The sequence below is a fragment of the Canis lupus genome, chromosome 27, assembly GCF_003254725.2.
Source record: "Canis lupus dingo isolate Sandy chromosome 27, ASM325472v2, whole genome shotgun sequence".
Classification (NCBI taxonomy): Eukaryota; Metazoa; Chordata; class Mammalia; order Carnivora; family Canidae; genus Canis; species Canis lupus.
Genome location: NC_064269.1, coordinates 35,147,487 through 35,165,149, shown reverse-complemented (window position 1 = coordinate 35,165,149; position 17,663 = coordinate 35,147,487). Strand labels below are relative to the sequence as shown.

Below are 17,663 nucleotides of genomic sequence, written 5' to 3'. Positions count from 1 at the left end.
TTTCTCAAAGATCACTGACTATAAAATTTCTTTCATTACTTGTGTTGTTCCTTTGAGTTTTATTCCCAGGTGCCTCCATAAGAAATATCCTTTAGGTTAAGGATTTTAATATAGAAATATATATATATAAATAACATAATATATAAATAGTTTATATATAACTAGTATACAAATATATTATTACATTAATATTTAAAATTTAGAGTGGAAATTACAAGTATTGCCATTTGTGGAATCAATATAATTAGCAATTAATATATAAGTATTATCTACCATTTCAGATATATGCTGATTGCTCACCATATCCTAGGCACATTTCTAGGCACTTGGGGGCATATTAGTGAGGAGAAAAATGGGCCAGGATATCTGATTTGGGCTACTTTAAATAAGGCAACAGAAAATACCCTCTGTTCTCTACCTATACTCTCTGTGGGTAGAGATGAGGGAGGGGCAGGTCCCTGCCACTGGTGAAAGAACTGAGGGGAGAATAAAGACACTCGAGCTCCAATCAAGGCAAGCGACCACTGAAATATATCTCTTGTCTCGATGAGGTGTGGCCTGAGGTATTTTCACAGGACATCCTCCTCAGGGTGTGCACTGTGGGCTCACTGGCAGCCACGGATGTTCTCTCAGTGGTCATGTACATGCCAAGTATCACAGGGCCTCTCTATCTGCAGGCAAAGCATTCAGGGCACGTGGAGAGGATGGGTGACCTTTCCAGAGTCATGTGACAGAGTAATGGGAGTTGAAGCCAGTAGGAAGGAAAGAATTGTTAAAGAAGCATTGCTAGAAGAGTTGATTGAGGCCTTAGATGTCATTAAAAGAGTCACCGAGGATCCTTCCATTAGATTTTTGCCTTAAGGGTCTTCTCCGAGAAGATTGTTTGAAAAGAAGAGTGGACAAAAGAAAAGCACACTGCCGTGGAGCAGCCTCTAACACAGAATGCAGAAGCCAGGTCTGAACACAAGGTGAAAAATCATGGAGTGATACAAATACCCATGAACATCTTGTAATTGACTCAAGTGAAAGGACTTCACATGTGTCGTGTTTACAAATACACATAAGGACCTATCACTCTTTGTTACTCACTTTTCTTTGTAGCCTTACTCAACTCTTCAATCTTTGTCTCAGGAATATTAACAAATCCAGCACCAGTCACGTGTCTGACCACACATTGCTTTTCCCCTTTCTTTCTATATAAAACTCCTTCACATCAACTGCACCAATATCCTTAGGTTTGCTAAAATACATTGACTCTCCTCAGATTGACCAGACTTAGTGTAAGTGATGGTCAATGTATATCCAATATTTTAACAAATTAAATGTGTGTATGAAAACTTTCTTTGTAACATTGGAAATCATCTGGGTGAGCAGTAGGTAGTGCAGGACTGTGCGATAAAATGGATTGGAAGTCTGGTGGTTTAAGTGAGGACTCTGGCCTTCTTTATCTCTCTCCATATATCTCACAGAGGCTGAGCCCAAGAGGGACCCTCGAGTCCTTACCGACCTAGCCACATGATGGGGAGAAAATGATCAGTCTTCCTTAAGGGCACAAGGCCAGCTAGGATTTTCTCCAGGAAGCGCATGAACAAGAAAGTGTACTCTCATGGTATTGGCCAGATCATGCCCTGATATTTTTGTTGCTGAACAAAAAGATTAGTAAATCCCCTCCTCCCCCGAAAGGGAGCAGCAAGAGAGGTGGGCAGAGGGTGAGAGGAAGGACTGGAGACATAGGAGGAAGGACGCAAGTGTATTTAGCAGGGTAAACAAGCCTTTCTCTCCATAAACCCCATTACAAACCAACTGCGCTTACAGGGACTTAAGGAATCCAAGGCTTCCAATGGAAAACACCACCAAAGAAAAAAATGCCTCATATTATTACTTTTTCAAAGAGAATGCCTTATACAGTAGAATTAAAAAAAAAAAAAGATACTGCAGTCCAACCTCGTCTCCTCTGCAAAGTCAACTTCTGTGCATCTTATCCTAGCCATTCAAATTCTTAGTTGGATTCTACTTTCCTTTTGTTGTAATTGTGCTTGAGCCCTCTGTCACTTGAAAAATTATAGACCCTTGAATCACTAAAGTTGAAAAATAGCCCCTTATTGTTCAACAGCAGCATCTCATATGTTCTATTTCCTTAAGAACAAAAAAAAATTTGCACATTAAAAACTACAAAATGTCTCTGGACTTAAGTTTAGGATAAGCCCGGAGCAATAACATTTAATGAGCAAAAGCAATCTTCCCTCATTACTACTGCCAGTCACAGAAGTAGGAAAATGCAAAATGAAACAAAAAAGGAAAAAATACTCTTTTGAGCTTCAACTATCAAATTCTACTAGAAGTGCACAATCCACATATCATGAGCTAATAATCCACCGGAAGAAATCCCTCCTTTAAGAAGTTAGCAGAGATCTTATGCTTTCTCTATAGATTCTCTGTCAGAGAGCAGAATGCAAACTTCTAACTTTAAAACTTTAGGAACATTGTCTACAGTTTACTTCAGAAATTACTCTTTCCCATTAGTTTATGAGAAGCCTCTGAATTCCCATTTCCTTGTTGTATCTCACGGTCCTAGCATCACAAATTAAGTGGGAACTGAGTTCTTTCACAAGAATTTTTAAAGATTTCTTTATTTATTTTAGGGAGAGACAGAGAGAGAGAGCTCAGGAGCAAGGGGGAGGGGCAGAGGGAGAGAATCTCAAGCTGCTGAGCATAAAGCCCCACAGGGAGGCGGGATCTCATGACCCTAAGATCATTCCCTGAGCCAAAATCAGGAGTCAGATGCTTCACAGACTCAGGCCCCAGTGGCTCCTACAGGATTGTTTTAAACAGGACTCTCTTATGCGCAAAAGAACTCTAAACATCCTTACTCTTCATGAAGTTTTCTGCTTTGAATGATGTATGTCTTCATCCCCAGTAGGAGCCTCAAACCTCTCAGCCCTTTATTACTGTGTCTGTCACTGTTATTTCCTAGAGTGAAATTCTTTAGGCCCATGAATCCTGTCCCTAGAGGTAGCTTCTTTCTTGAGCTCAAGGTTACTTCAGCTGGAGAATTACTCTTACTTTATGCTTTTCACCAACTTCTCTTTCTGTTGAGGAGTAACTTACACACAGTCTAGTGCACAGATCCAAGTCTACAGCTTGATACCATTGTACATATGAACATACTTGGTGACTGCCTCCTCAGTGAAGCTAAAGGACTTGTCAGTTGATTCTTGAAACTCTTGATGTATGGGGAGCAAAGTCAGTGCCTCAAGGACTAGGTGAGAAACAGGAGATCCCTTCCTATAAGCCCTTTCCTTTCACCAAGCATGCTTTTTTCTAGCTTCTGATGTTTCTCAGCCCTTGAGTGTATTGTACTCCTTCAGGAGCAGCAGAAATATACCTGTTCCAACTGCCGTCCTGAAGAACCAGACTGGGAGTCCAGTGTTCTGCTTCCTTTCCTTTTTTAAAAAAGATATGCCTCTGTTCTTTTAAAGCTTATCTGACTTATTTATTTCATTTGCATTTCCATGATGATTAATAAAGATGAGCATGCTTTCTTATGTTACTGGCCTTTGGATTTCCTTTTTCTGATGCATCTGTTCAGATCCTTTACCTTTTATTATGTGGGTTTTTTCACTTTTATTGGTGTTTTGAATGAGTTTCTGTAACTTCAGGAGATGAGCTTTTCCCAAAGACTCACAAATATCTTCACTTTTTTGTTTTCTGATTAGCACTTTTGTCTCTGTCAATTAATGTTTTATGATTTCTAGTAACTCTGCACAACTTTTTGCTGTATTCAGAAACCAAAATTCTGTATACTATTCTTAAGGGCTGTGATGGACACTTAACCTTTTTTATCTGAATGAGAGAGAACAGTGTACAGGCTTTGTTTTTTTTTATTTATTTATTTATGATAGTCACAGAGAGAGAGAGAGAGAGAGAGAGAGAGAGGCAGAAGCAGGCTCCATGCACCGGGAGCCCGACGTGGGATTCGATCCCGGGTCTCCAGCATCGCGCCCTGGGCCAAAGGCAGGCGCCAAACCGCTGCGCCACCCAGGGATCCCCAGGCTTTGTATTCAAGGAAGCACTCAGGACAAAAGACCCCCAAAGGGCTATAGTAACACCTATTGCAAGTTGTCATAAATATATAAGGTACACAGAAAGAAAGCTTTCTCGGGAGTCAAGACCCAGTTTTGACTTCTGAGTTTTCTCCCATAATGAGTAATATGAATTTGGAAGAATCATTAATACACTCTGAGTTTCACTTCACTGTCTTCACATTAAAATTAAATATAGGAAAAATATTCTCTGATATTCATTGTAACTTCAAATTATGATTAAATTTAGATTCATAAAGTTGATTTAGACATTTACATTTTAAAGGAGAAAATGAAAGAACCACATCCAGTTGAGGATAACTGGTTTTATTTTGTTATAGACACATTCATCATATACATCAGAAAAAGTATTATTTTCTAAACATACCCCAAGTGGTAGAAATCAGTTTAGAAAACATGTGTTTGATTTTCCATGGGTAAAGCCCGCAGTTTGTTCTCAAATTTCCATACCAAAGGGTGTCCTTGGAGCAGTAACATTTCAGGAGAGGGAAATTTGAGGATTCAGTTTGAAATGGAAGAGTCCCATTTCCACAAAAGTTCCCATTCCTACCACCCCAAAAGGCTGTTTCTTAGAGTGATGGGCTCTTTTAAATTGGCCTTGGATATACAGGGTATTAAGCAAGGCTGGTGATTTTCTCCTCCATCTATTTCTGGGTTTACTTATACTATTGGGATGTTAAGTAAAGAGCACTTACAAGTTTCTAGAGAAAGCTTTAAATAATTTTTTAATCAAATTGTGTCAGATTCAGGGAAAACCCTCACAGGCCAATACTGAGTCTCTCTTTCAGAAACAGGAGGTGGGGCATGAATTGCTGGCTCAGTAGGGGAGTATGATGACTCTTGACCTGGGGGTGGTCAGTGTGAGCCCACCCATGGGGTAGAAACTAGATAGATAAATAAACAAAAAAAACTTAGAAGAAAGTGAAGTGGAAATTCAGAATTATGTCTTGGAAAGCTGTGGGTATTATACAGAAGAGAAGGAAGTTTAGTGAACCATAAATATCTTGGATTCCTTATTTTTTTTATTTGTCTTGTAGTGATGACTACATCACATGTTTGGATGATTCTGAGCTTCAGTCTCCTTATCCATCAAATGAGGAACATTTCACTGAACTGTTGTGGTTTTTACAAGGCCTACCTGAGCTAGCAAAGCCTTGCATATAGTAGCAGCTTAAAAATGCTAGTATTCTTTTCCTTATGGTTTTCCAACTTATCTTCTATCCATTTTTAAGTAAATCAGGAATCCATCATAACCAGAATAAGAGAGGGCTAAGATGATTATAAACCTTGAAATGGACCCTCTGAGTCCCACTAATCTTTCTATGCTGGACCTTGCATAGGTTTTAGGTTTCTTATTTGCAAAATGAGAAAAATAGTAGGGCATACTTATAATATTTTGATAGGGATTGAATGAGATAAGCTTATAAAGTCCTTCACACAGTGCATGGCACAGGTAAGACTAAAAAAATGTTGCCATTTAAAACAGCAAAGGAAATGAAAAGGTAGAAATAGATATTTCTATTAAGCTTTTAAGATAGCCATAGGAATTCACGTAAAGAGGGATCCCTGTGTGGCGCAGCGGTTTAGCGCCTGTCTTTGCTCAGGGCGTGATCCTGGAGACCCGGGATCGAATCCCACGTCGGGCTCCCGGTGCATGGAGCCTGCTTCTCCCTCTGCCTGTGTCTCTGCCTCTCTTTCTCTCTCTCTCTGTGTGACTATCATAAATAAATAAAAATTGAAAAAAAAATTTATAAAAAAAAAAAAAGGAATTCATGTAAAGGGCCACATCAATATAAGAATACAGAATTTAAGGAAAGATGGTAGGGAAACCACAGTGTGGAATGGGTCCATGATTCTAAAAACGGTTCTTCAGTTACCTACTGGGCCTACTTTCTATTACTTGAAACATACCAACATGTTCACTTGGTCGCTGATCTCTAAAGCTCTCCAGTCACTCCTGCAGCTGCCCCTGTGACCTACCACCAGCTGCCCACCTCACTTTACACACTTGTTGATGCTAACAATCCTGTTTCCTAACTTCTGCCCTTATCTTTTTTAAAAGATAGAAACAGAAAGAGAGTTGCCTGTGTAGGACCAGGGCAGACCACCCAAAGAGAAAAATCTTTGGCATGAACATGATCTTTGAGTTACAAAGGATTCAAGACTCCACAGATTCAGGAAAAGCTCTTTACCTTCCCCTCAACTGGCTAAGAAAAATCGAGATGAGGACTTGCTCCAGCAGGAGAGCTATCACCTGAGTTAGATCAGTACATACCTAGCTATGGTAGACAGAGAGGAACCCCAGAAGCCTGCTTGATCAAAGTCCTGTATGTCCTATTGTTTCTGAGTGGCTCAAACATTTGTTTGCCAAACACTTAGTCTTTTTCATCTTCCTGTAAATTGAACTCTTTCCCTTTGGAGTCCCAGACCCCTACACCCTTCTTAGTTCAGAATGCCATGTATACCTTATTTTGCCTGTCTTTGGAACTCTCCTGTGTGTGTAGATTCCCCATATGTAGAAAATAAAATTTTATTTTCTCCTGCTAATCTGTCTCATGTGGAAAGACTTTACCTCAGTTCTGTTCATAATCTGTATTTTCTAACAGATTTAATCTTTACAGCGTATCTTATACCAGGCAAAGACTCTGTATGCAAAGCATCCGGTGATGAGAACAGAAATTACCCTCAGCCCTAGAAATGCTAGAAAGACCCTGCATGATTGACCCCCAGACAATGATTGAACTGACCTTTACTGCCTACACACATGACCTCTGACCTTTGCCCCACATTTGCCTCCTATGAACCAAGAAATTGTATCAGCACCTGGAGACAGTCTCTGAGATATTGGCCTGTGTCTTTCCAGGGTTGGCCTCACTGCAATCAATTCCTTTCTTATTTCACGAGCACTTGTTTCTATGCCTTTGGATTTTGTCAGGGCAAGTGTCCTAACCTGATCTGTTTTGGAGTCCCTTCAGCCATGTGCTCTTGCACACTGGGGCCTGAGTTACAACATACATTTTATTCTTAGTTCAGCCAAAAGGATACTGAAGGGCAGAAGAAATTCTTCCCTGCACAACTGCAATGTCACTTCCTGTAGGAGATCTGATTCTTCTCTGCCAAAACCAGCCCTACCCTCAATATATCTTTATTGCTTTGCCTCACATCTTCGTTTCAGTTGTCTTCATGACTTTTTAACAACTCCACTCCCCACTCACCCATCCCCACCCCACACGTAATCTGTTAGGGGCTCAGTAGATGAGAAGAGGCAGAGGGAGAAGCAGGCTCCTCTCAGGGAGCTCAATGTGGGACTCAATCCCTGGATCTCAAGATCACACCGGAGCCAGAGGCAGACTCTCAACCGCTAAGCCATCCAGGAGTCCCACAGATTAACATTTCTAAACTTACTCTTACCTCCGCCTAAGAATTTTGCCCACTTACGTTAGTTATATTCTCTTGAAATTTTAGGGAGCAATTTGTTTTATTTTGGATAGTATTTCTCAAAGGTAATTGTACTAATCAATCAAAACACAAGGGTTCATGTTGATACCCTCATCAAATTGATCAATAAAAATAAATTTTTGCAAATATACTTAATATATTTGTTGAAATTGTTGTTTGAAATATAATTTTAGAAATTCAGCCTTCATCAAACTATGAGCTTTAAATTAAAGATATATTCCTATAGAAGATACAAAGGAAATGTGGTATGTGGCTTATTTCTGGAACAGACTATCTTCATTTAGAGTAAGACTTAATATATTTAGTAGAGTAGTGTATAAAGAAGTGCTAAGTTCAACATTTTACTGCTAGATTATCTGATAGAAATAAGTGACACATATGATATGGCATTGGGGTCCTAAGGCCAAGGTAAGTTGTTAGAATAAAATAAGAAGAGATTAAGAAGGGCAAGGAGAAAGGACCGAAAATGGAGTCTATGTGATTGAATGACTCTCCTATAGCTAGGCTTGCAGTAATTATACCGTGTGTGCTACAGAATGAGTATGAAAAAAGAAGTGATTGGAACAGATTGATAATACCTATTGCAGTATCTTATCTGAACCTCTTTATCCTTATGAATTCCACTATTTTAAAATGTGGTATTTCTTTTTAACATAGAACCTCTATCACATTAAAAGTTAATTTACTCTACAAGTTAACCTCAGATGTTATTACAAAGTAGCCAACTGAAATTTCCAATTATAGGTGTAGATCTCATCACCCATTATTTTATTCTTATACTTTACCTCCTATTCTTTTTTGTCCATTGCATTGTCTATTTTGCCTTATTTTTTGTTTTCATGTTATATATTTTTAAAAAGAAACTTCAAATAAGAAGTATGTTAAGAACAAACTAGTAAGACCATGAGAACTCTTGCAATTGATAACTGAACATCCATACATCATGTATAAAGCAGATAGTACAGAAGTGATTCAAACAATGACCATAGCGTGGCATCCTAGCATCATGCAAGATGCAGGAGAATCACACCTAGGTGGTAGTGGATGCTGGGAGGGATATGAAGTTCAGGTAGAAGTAATTGCACACTTGTTTGATGGTGGATAAGTGTTTCATTTTTTTCCATGTTCAGACCTCTTTTTCATTTTATTCTTTCATATCTGCCAACTTTTGCCAGTGGTCTGTAGAAGAAGGACTCCCCATTTCCTCTGAGGCACTATACCATTCAGCCTATCATTTATGTGCAACTTCTTGATGTTTCAAAAGCCTCAAGAGGGAAGGAAGAGCTATAGGAGTGAGCAGAGCAGGAAGCTTGTATATCCTTTAGACCAACAATACATTTGTAAGGAATCCACAAGACAGACGAGTGTGGGCTACAAGACATCAGTGGTGAAGAAGCAAATAGGAAGATAAAGACTAGTTGAACACGGTTTGCTTAAACAGACTGCTCAGTCTCAAATTCCCTGTCTTTGGTGATAAGAATGTCTTCCTAAAAAAAAAAAAAAAAAAAAAAGAATGTCTTCCTTCCTTCCAGTACAGGGAGCGTATCTTTCACATCTTACAAAAGCAAACTGAATTTTCAGAAAGAGTAACGGCTGAATTTATGTGGACGGAGGGAATATTTTTATCCCCAACTGGCTCATAATTAGCCAGGTACTTTGCTAAGAGTGATCAGAAAAGTCTTGTTACTTCTTCAATTTATGGCCAAAGAAAGAATTTTTGCCCCTGATAAAATTTTATGGAGTATGCTGGACACAAAGGATTGTACTCCTTTGAGTCCCCACCTTTTTAACAAACTCAGTGTCTGAGCACAGCTAGTGATAAATTAATTTACATTGTCCAGGAGTGTGTCTGAGTTTCCTGCAACATCAGGAGAGGGAGAGACAGACATCATGATTCCTACCAAGATGCTACTGCTCTTGCTGTCAATGGCTTTGCTGGCCTTGGGCTCTGCTCAGGGCATCGATGAAGGTAAGTTGGGGAGATAGAAGATCATGCAAGCACACGGGTAACATTCTTGGAGAAGATTAAGGTTGAATTGACCTTTCTAACAATTCAAGTGCTTGATATTCCAAGAATAGGTTCATCAAAGTGGAGAAAACATTAGTTTCTATTTTCCACTGATTGCAAGTATCTCTCTGAAGTCCTAGGCCTAAGTGTCAAGTCAATATCTTCATGATGTGACCTTTGCTGTTTTTGGAAGTTTGGACTTCCACTTATTCACTCTTTGTGTGAAAAAAAATAATCTAAATTGATTGAATGTTCTAAAATTCACCTAGATAGATCAATTCCTTTATTTTTGAACATTGGCCATATACAAATATTAAAAATTTGTGTTAAATTTTCTTTATCCCTCATAATATTGATAGTTAGTAGGTCCTATTCATTTTCTCCATTGTATGATTTTTTTTGAATACTTCTATGTCTGCTTAGGGAACCATGTGGCAGGCATGCATTTATAGGAAATCTCAAAAGTCCTAGAAATGGGTACTTTCAGGCAATGCTGGGAGAATGTGTACACAATAAAAGAGAAAGTTTAATTCTTTATGGATCATGGCTCTTTTAATCAGAAAAGATGGATAGCATATCTTAGGGGTACCAAATATTCAGATATAAAGTCAAAATCCAGATAAGTATTTCAATGGCTGCCAACAACCAGATATTGGCCTCTTCTAAAACAAAGAATGACAAATTGAAAAAAAATGATATTCTCTAATTAAATGTATTGTCATTGTATAGAGACAGTCTAATTCAAAAACTTGGAATCTAAAGACATGAAATGCTCATGGATTATTTGAGTTTAAATCTGTTGCCATCTGCTGAGACAAAGTTGCTGCTCAAAATTCTAAAAAGGTAGTTGCTGACTTTTCTGAAAGGCATAGACACTTTACAAAGGATCTATAAGTGGTTATTTTTATAACCTTATTTTGAGTTTATCTCTCTCTGTTTTGTGGTAGTTTGGATATTAGGTGGGAAATAACAGTAAAATTCTGAGAAGAGAGTTGTTTTCCTTTTTAAATAGTCTGTACGGGGAATTTAATTTATGCCTTATCTTGTATGTATTTTATGTCATTCATTATTCACTGCAACATTTTGAAGTACATATTTTTATTCACAGTTGACACTTGAACCCTAGCTTTGGAGTCTAAATATTCTGCAGAACATTCATGATTAGAGAGTGAGAAAGCTGAGTTATAGACTCAACCTTGTCAGCTTTCAAGCCCATGATTTCTGTATCTAATCCTGTGAACTCTGTTTTAGCTTTTACTCCATCAGAAATGACTGAATTGTCTGCAGTATGCCAACTATTTTCAAGTTAATATCCCTATTCAACACATATATTTCTTTGCCCCCCATCTCTTCTTGTTCCCATATTGGTTTGCTTCTTAACCTCCATCCCGAACTCACCTACTTCCAATGGCAGCATTACACTCAATAAACTGCAGTGCTATGTTCCTCTGAGTATTGCATAAAGATTTCTCAAACTCTTGAGTAACTTAACTAGTAAAATAGAGCTTAAGAGAATTCTAAAGGGAAGATGCTCAGAATATACCACCAAAATTTTGTCATTAAGGCTAACATGAGTTTATTCTACCTTTGGTAAGGGAGAGAGTCTCTGGGGAAAAAAGGTAAGTTGGGATCTTTACAGATAAGGTTTTAGGGTCTACTTTAAGGAGAGCTTTTTTCGGGATGAGTAAGGTCCATGATTTAAGAGTTTAGGGGCCAAATGAGCTGAGGTGATGGCAAGAGTCTTGGAGAAGAAACAGTTGATACCATTAACAAGCTGAACAGATTAATGTTTGTTTAAATGATTTTGAGGCAATTCAGAAGTAAATGATAAGTATCGGAATCATTTCTCTTTCTGGGCAAGAATTTTCTGGAATAATGAAATCATGTTAGTGTAGCCAGGAAGCTACATGTTGTAGTCAGTTTCCCTTCTCAAATTTTCTCTGTTGCAAGAGGTCACATAACCTCAGCGACATCTTACAAGGATTGCAGCTCTTCATTATGCATCCTGTGTAATGGGTAAAACTTAGATGACTCTGTCATTTCTGTTTCAGAACCAATGATCTGTACTAGTTTTCTAGTTTGGGAAATGTTGTTCCATTGTATCCAAACATTATTATTTTGGGTTCTCTTAGGCATTTTCTTAACTCCTTCCATCTCAAGTTACTTGTCTTTTAAAATGTAGAGGTGGAGTTTTATCAAAGTATATTAAAACTTATTGATTTCTTTTTTTTTAACCCAAGTTCTAAAAGACCCAGATAAAAATCTTGTTGAAGGACACAATCCTTTCTGTTTCTCTTTAGAACATATCATATGTTATATTTATGCTTAGTGTTTTGTCTCTTGAGAGTGCTCAAAACTGAATCTAGGAAAGGAATAACAAGCCTTTAGGTTCCAGGGGCTTCAGTCATATTGTAAGATAGGGCTTCATCCTTCCTTTTCCCTTGGGAATCTCTTGTGTCAAAAACCTAAACAGTACCTGAAAGTCAGCAGAATACGACACCCCCAATCACCTGTACGGGTTTTTTTCTACATCCTTCTACAAACAATGACTAATGATTGAATAACACAAATGCCTTATTTTTGTAGGGAAATTATCTGTACTAACATTTAACTAATTTGAATCAGAAAGATACTGTGTAATTTCACCCAAGTGCTGTAGCTGTTTAATTAGTAACCTTACCCTTCCACCTTATTCATTTACAACACTAATGCTTAATGCCTTGTTATTGAAGCCTTGATACCTGTTTATCTAGGTTTTCTTACATTAGGTGAATTTTGAAGCCACTATTAATGGTACACACTTCAAATGAAAAAAAAATGAAGTCAGTTTAAATGATGTGGTAAAAATGTGTGTAAATGGAGGATAAAAAAAGACTAGAGTACATGGGTAGGTAATGAATTTTAAGTCATGCCCTCAAAGAAGTGGCAAAATTGAGTATATATCAAAGAAGCATTTTGTGCTTAATGAAAACCTTTGGAAGTTTAATGATTTTCCCCAGTTCCTAGTTTGTCAATGACCCTTCAGTTCAGATTATGAGATCATTTCATATGTCACTGTTTGTTCTTTCTTTGTGGAAACCCCTCAAGAGGAAGATGAGACACTCCAATTAGTAGGTGAGTTATTTTTTACTCAATCAGCTTATTTAGAATTTTCTAGATGGATTCTAGGAACTCCGGGTAAATAAAAATAATCCAAAAGGCCTATGAATTTTTTTTGCTTTGAACAATCATGCTTTACCTTGAATAATTCCTTTTTCAACCATCATACTCTATAGTTTTATCTTAATAGTTCAACATTACAAAAAGACCAAACAAGGGGGAAAAATCGTTTGTAGAGGGTAATGATTTGCATTCATTTTAAGAGTTCTCTCAGCTCTAGACAGTGTGGTCATTGCTTTCCTTCTGAACATGCCTATTTGAGGATTCCTCAAAGAAATGCTTTCATTATCCACATGCTCTATCCCATCACTGAGTCAATAAAATGGAATACTTGATAATAACCATGACAGGATCCTGTACTTGGTATAAAGGCTGCAGAGTAAATGAAATATTGTTCCTATCATTAAGGAACACAGAATCCAATGGAAGATTATCTTGCACATAACAAGGATCACAGTCAAAACTGGGGCAAAAGAAGGTATTTCAGGGCTCAGAACAGGGAGAAAAGAGGAGAGGCATACTGGATATGCCAGGTGGTCTGGACTGTGGAGTGGGGAGGCCCAGGGGAAAGCAGAGTGAAATCCAAGGCTAAATCTCTCCATATTATTGTCAATAATCTAGGAACACTGAATAATCAGTAAGGTTGAAGTGAATCTAAGAAGATAGAGCTGGCGATGTGGGTTAGTTTCATCGTGTGAAGGGTGTTAACAAATGGCAAAGTCAATTTGATATTTAATCTATGGGCAACAGAGAGATCTTTGAAAACCAAGTGATGCATCGATTTCTTTGCTAATGTGACAACAATAAGGAGTAAGTGGCCTGAGAGCACAGGCTATGTCTTTTCAGCTTGGAATCTTAGCATCTGCAAAAGGTGCAATTATACTTCTTGGGCATTCAATAAAGTCTATATTAATCCTGAGGAAAGCGATGATAAGAGAGATAGCTAGGAGAAAATGAAGAAATGAATGAAAAAAGATGCCACAGACAGTGAGGGATTACTCATAAAAAATACTTAAAATTGTGGAAGGGGCTCACTGGCTCAGTTGGTAGATCAAGTGATTTTTGAACTTAGGGTTGTGAGCTTGAGAGACCTGCATGAGGTGTTAGAGGTTTCTAAAGAGAGAGAGAGAGAGAGATGCAGAGGTTTTATACTCCATTATAGGTACCAGAAATGTGCAAAAGGAAACACTAAAGGGTAGGCTTTATTTATACTTTTTTTGCCACAGACTTCACAATTTTTAGAAGGTGACAGATGATAGGGCAAGGAGGATATTCCAGGATTGTTGGACCATTGCTAACCCAAGTGCATGCACTGTCACAAAGCCAGGATCTTATTGCCTCTTCTTTTCTGAGATCTAGTCCCTGGTCACTACCTAGTACCACAGACACCAGTTATATCTTATTTAATTCTTTTTTTTAAATTTTCTTTTTAATATTTTATTTATTCATGAGAGACACACAGAGAGAGAGGGCAGGGCAGGCAGGCAGAGAGGCAGAGACACAGGCAGAGGGAGAAGCAGGCTCCATGCAAGGAGCCTGACATGGGACTCAAACCCGGGTCTCCAGGATCAGGCCCTGGGCTGAAGGCAGTGCTAAACTGCTGAGCCACCTGGGGTCTCCTTATATCTTATTTCTAATTCCATTTCGGCTTTGTACTTCTGTGCATGTCTCCTTGTAGTTTGTAGCTAAACTTTCTTTTCACTTGTTCCTTTCTGAATTTGTGTTCTCTTCCCTAAATAGATGATGAATTGTTGAAAGAAAACCCAGAGGAATCACAAGTGAAACCTGAAGAAGGATATGGAGCGGAGTACAGCAAACCTGGCAAAGATGGTCCAGGTGGCGCTCAGGGACCAGCAGGCCAACAAGTTCAAGGTAGTCAACAGCATCCAGGAGCCCAAGGAGGTCCAAGAGGCCCACAGCATCCAGCAGGCCAACAAGGCCCAGGTGGCCAGCAGCGTCCAGGACCTCAAGGTGATCCAAGTGGTCCACAGCATCCAGCAGGCCAACAAGGTCCAGATGGCCAACAGCGTCCAGGAGCCCAAGGTGGTCCAAGTGGTCCACAGCATGCACCAGGCCAACAGGGACCAGGTGGCCAACAGCATCCAGGATCCCAAGGTGATCCAAGTGGCCCACAGGGTCCAGCAGGCCAACAGGGGCCAAATGACAAACAGCATCCAGGAGTCCAAGGTGGTCCAGGTGGCCCACAGCATCCAGCAGGCCAACAAGGTCCAGATGGGCAACAGCGTCCAGGAGCCCAAGGTGGTCCAAGTGGCCCACAGCATCCAGCAGGCCAACAGGGGCCAGGTGGCCAACATCGTCCAGGATCCCAAGGTGGTCCAAGTGGCCCACAGGGTCCAGCAGGCCAACAAGGTCCAGATGGCCAACAGCATCCAGGATCTCAAGGTGGTCCAAGTGGCCCACAGGGTCCAGCAGGCCAACAGGGCCCAGGTGGCCAACAGCGTCCAGGATCCCAAGGTGGTCCAAGTGGCCCACAGGGTCCAGGAGGCCAACAGCGTCCAGGATCCCAAGGTGGTCCAAGTGGCCCACAGGGCCCAAGTAGCCAACAGGGTGCAGGTGGCCAGCATGGTGGACAGTGACAAGAAAAACCAAGTAAAGAGGACCTCCTGTGATTTTCTAGGTATTAATTCCATTCTTATTCAATAATCTTCTGAATTTCTTTTGATATTTCCTAATTCTCTTTTCTTGTTTCTCTTTTGTCTTAGTTAAATTTTCACTTCAATCTCTCTTAAAATTGTTGTTCATGCTATGACTCTCCTTGCCTTAAGCTAACCCTTAAAATCTCTCCTCCTTTTACAATCAAGTGTTCTTTCCTTCAAACAATTTTATTTTCATGCTCATTCTTATATTTGCCTATAACTTTCCCATTTCTACCTTCCCTGTTGTCCTCTTCTTCTCTCCTCTCTTCTCTTCCCTTTACTCTCTCCTGGCCTGTTCCTCTGACATCCTACTTCTCTCCCTTAACATGATGCTTGTAGTGTCTTCTAGTACCCACTAGGAGAAACACTGACATGGATCAATTTCAGGCCTAACGAATATTTCTGTCTAAAATTCTTCTCTTTGTTTTAGAAATTGAGAGCTCAACTGGTGACCATGGACTTTTCAGTCGTGTCATCATGGCCTTTCCTTTCTCTGACTTCAATTCATCAATAAAGTCATCAGCATTAAAGTCCTGGCTCTTGTTTTCCTTCTAAGTCATGGTTCTTGGTTAGAGGACAAGAAGGGCAGGTTGGAAGATACAGCCCTGAAAGACTCCTAATGTTGTGTATTGTGCAGATTTATCTAGCTCTGATTTTAATAATTTTGTGGGGACTTCACTCCCACCAATATTACAAAGCAGAAACATTTTATCCTTGAGACCAGTAAGGGAGTTTGTCATGTTCAGATGAGCAATGTACACATCCTTTTCTTAGCTTAGACGCAGAGAGAATTACCTCATGAACTCCTTTGACTTCTGGTAGTCCTTCAATGTATGTAAGTTCTATTATGAGGTGAGGGTGTGTAGAAAGGAAACACTGTGCAGTGTTTGTGGGAATGCACACTGGCACAGCCACTATAAAAAACAGCATGGTGATTCTTCAAAGAGTTACAAATACAACTACAATGCAATACAGCACTTGCCTTTCGGGTATTTATTGAAAGAAAGTGAAAACACTATTTTGCAAATATATGCACCCCTAATGTTAACTGCATCATTATTTATGAGAGTCCAGCTGTGGAAGCAGCCCTCATGGCCCTGAATAGAGGAATGGGTAAAGATGTGGTACGCATACACAATGGAATATTACTCACTCTAAGGAAGAAGGAAATCCTGCCATTTGCCACAATACAAATGGATCTAGAGAGTGTAATGGTCACTGAAAGAAGTCAACCAGAGACAGATAAATACCATATGATTTCATGCATACATGAAATCCAAAAGACAAAACGAATGAGCCAACAAAACAAAACAGAACTAATTATCCTTTGCCTACCAGAAGGCAGGGGATGGAAGGATGGTCAAATAGGAGTGAAAAGCAGATGTAAGGTGCAAGAATACATTTATAACATAAATAAGGTACAGGGAGAAAAGATATACATAAGGAACACAGGACAGCAGTTAAGAATATGCAACCATTTTGTTTGTTGTGCATGGTAACTCAATTTTTCTTGGTGAACCTTCACAATGTATAGAAATGCTGAATCACTATCTTGTACACTGAAAACTAATGTAATAATGTAGGTCAAGTATGCTTCCATCCGGGACCCTAAGATCATGACCTGACCCAAAGGCAGACACTTAGCCAACTGAACCACAAAAGCACTCCTATAAAACTTATTTTTAATCCTCCTTTGAATAAACACTTAACACCAAAATAAAATATGTCCTTCCAATTTTCAAAAATTAGCTTCTCCCTCCATAACTAAACAGGGTTTGTCATTTATTAAATGAGAAATCAAAATACCCTTTTATAAAAAGGCAAAGAACATTTATAATGATATTCAATAATCCAAAATTTTCTACTTAAAAGTCTCTTCCTCCTGCCAGAAACCCAAAGTAATGCCATTCATAAGGGGCTGGGAGACCATTTACTATGCAAGAAAACTATGTGCCTGCACACTTTGAGACCCAACCACAATATTCTCTCACTTTCTCTCCTTTATCCACATCAAACTCTACAGTTACTTCAATTCCTACACTGTGCAGATATTTCCGTGAATTATTCTTTTTGTTGGCAGTCTGTCAACAGAACAGAAAGTTGTAAATGAAGCAACATTAATACTGGCCACAGATTTCATCTTTCACGTTTATTGCCTGTATTATTACTTTTTTTACATTATCATTACCCACTAACCTGGATCTCCAAAACAATAACGAAAGTAATAAATACACTGTAAATCTCTGTTTCATTCTTTTCTTGATTCATGCTACCTTT

General features: G+C 39.1%; 1 protein-coding gene across 1 annotated transcript in view; it reads left to right on the top strand.

The window, feature by feature from the left end:
• LOC112665520 (uncharacterized) overlaps positions 1-15,941 on the top strand; it is a 57,703-nt gene extending 41,762 nt beyond the window's left edge. The window contains exons 3-5 of the mRNA XM_025455359.3: positions 9,404-9,531; positions 14,470-15,367; positions 15,817-15,941. Coding sequence (XP_025311144.3) covers positions 14,527-15,367; positions 15,817-15,941 — 966 coding nt within the window. The 5' untranslated portion in view covers positions 9,404-9,531; positions 14,470-14,526. The remainder of the gene's footprint in view (positions 1-9,403; positions 9,532-14,469; positions 15,368-15,816) is intronic.
• The last annotated feature ends 1,722 nt before the right edge of the window (positions 15,942-17,663 follow it).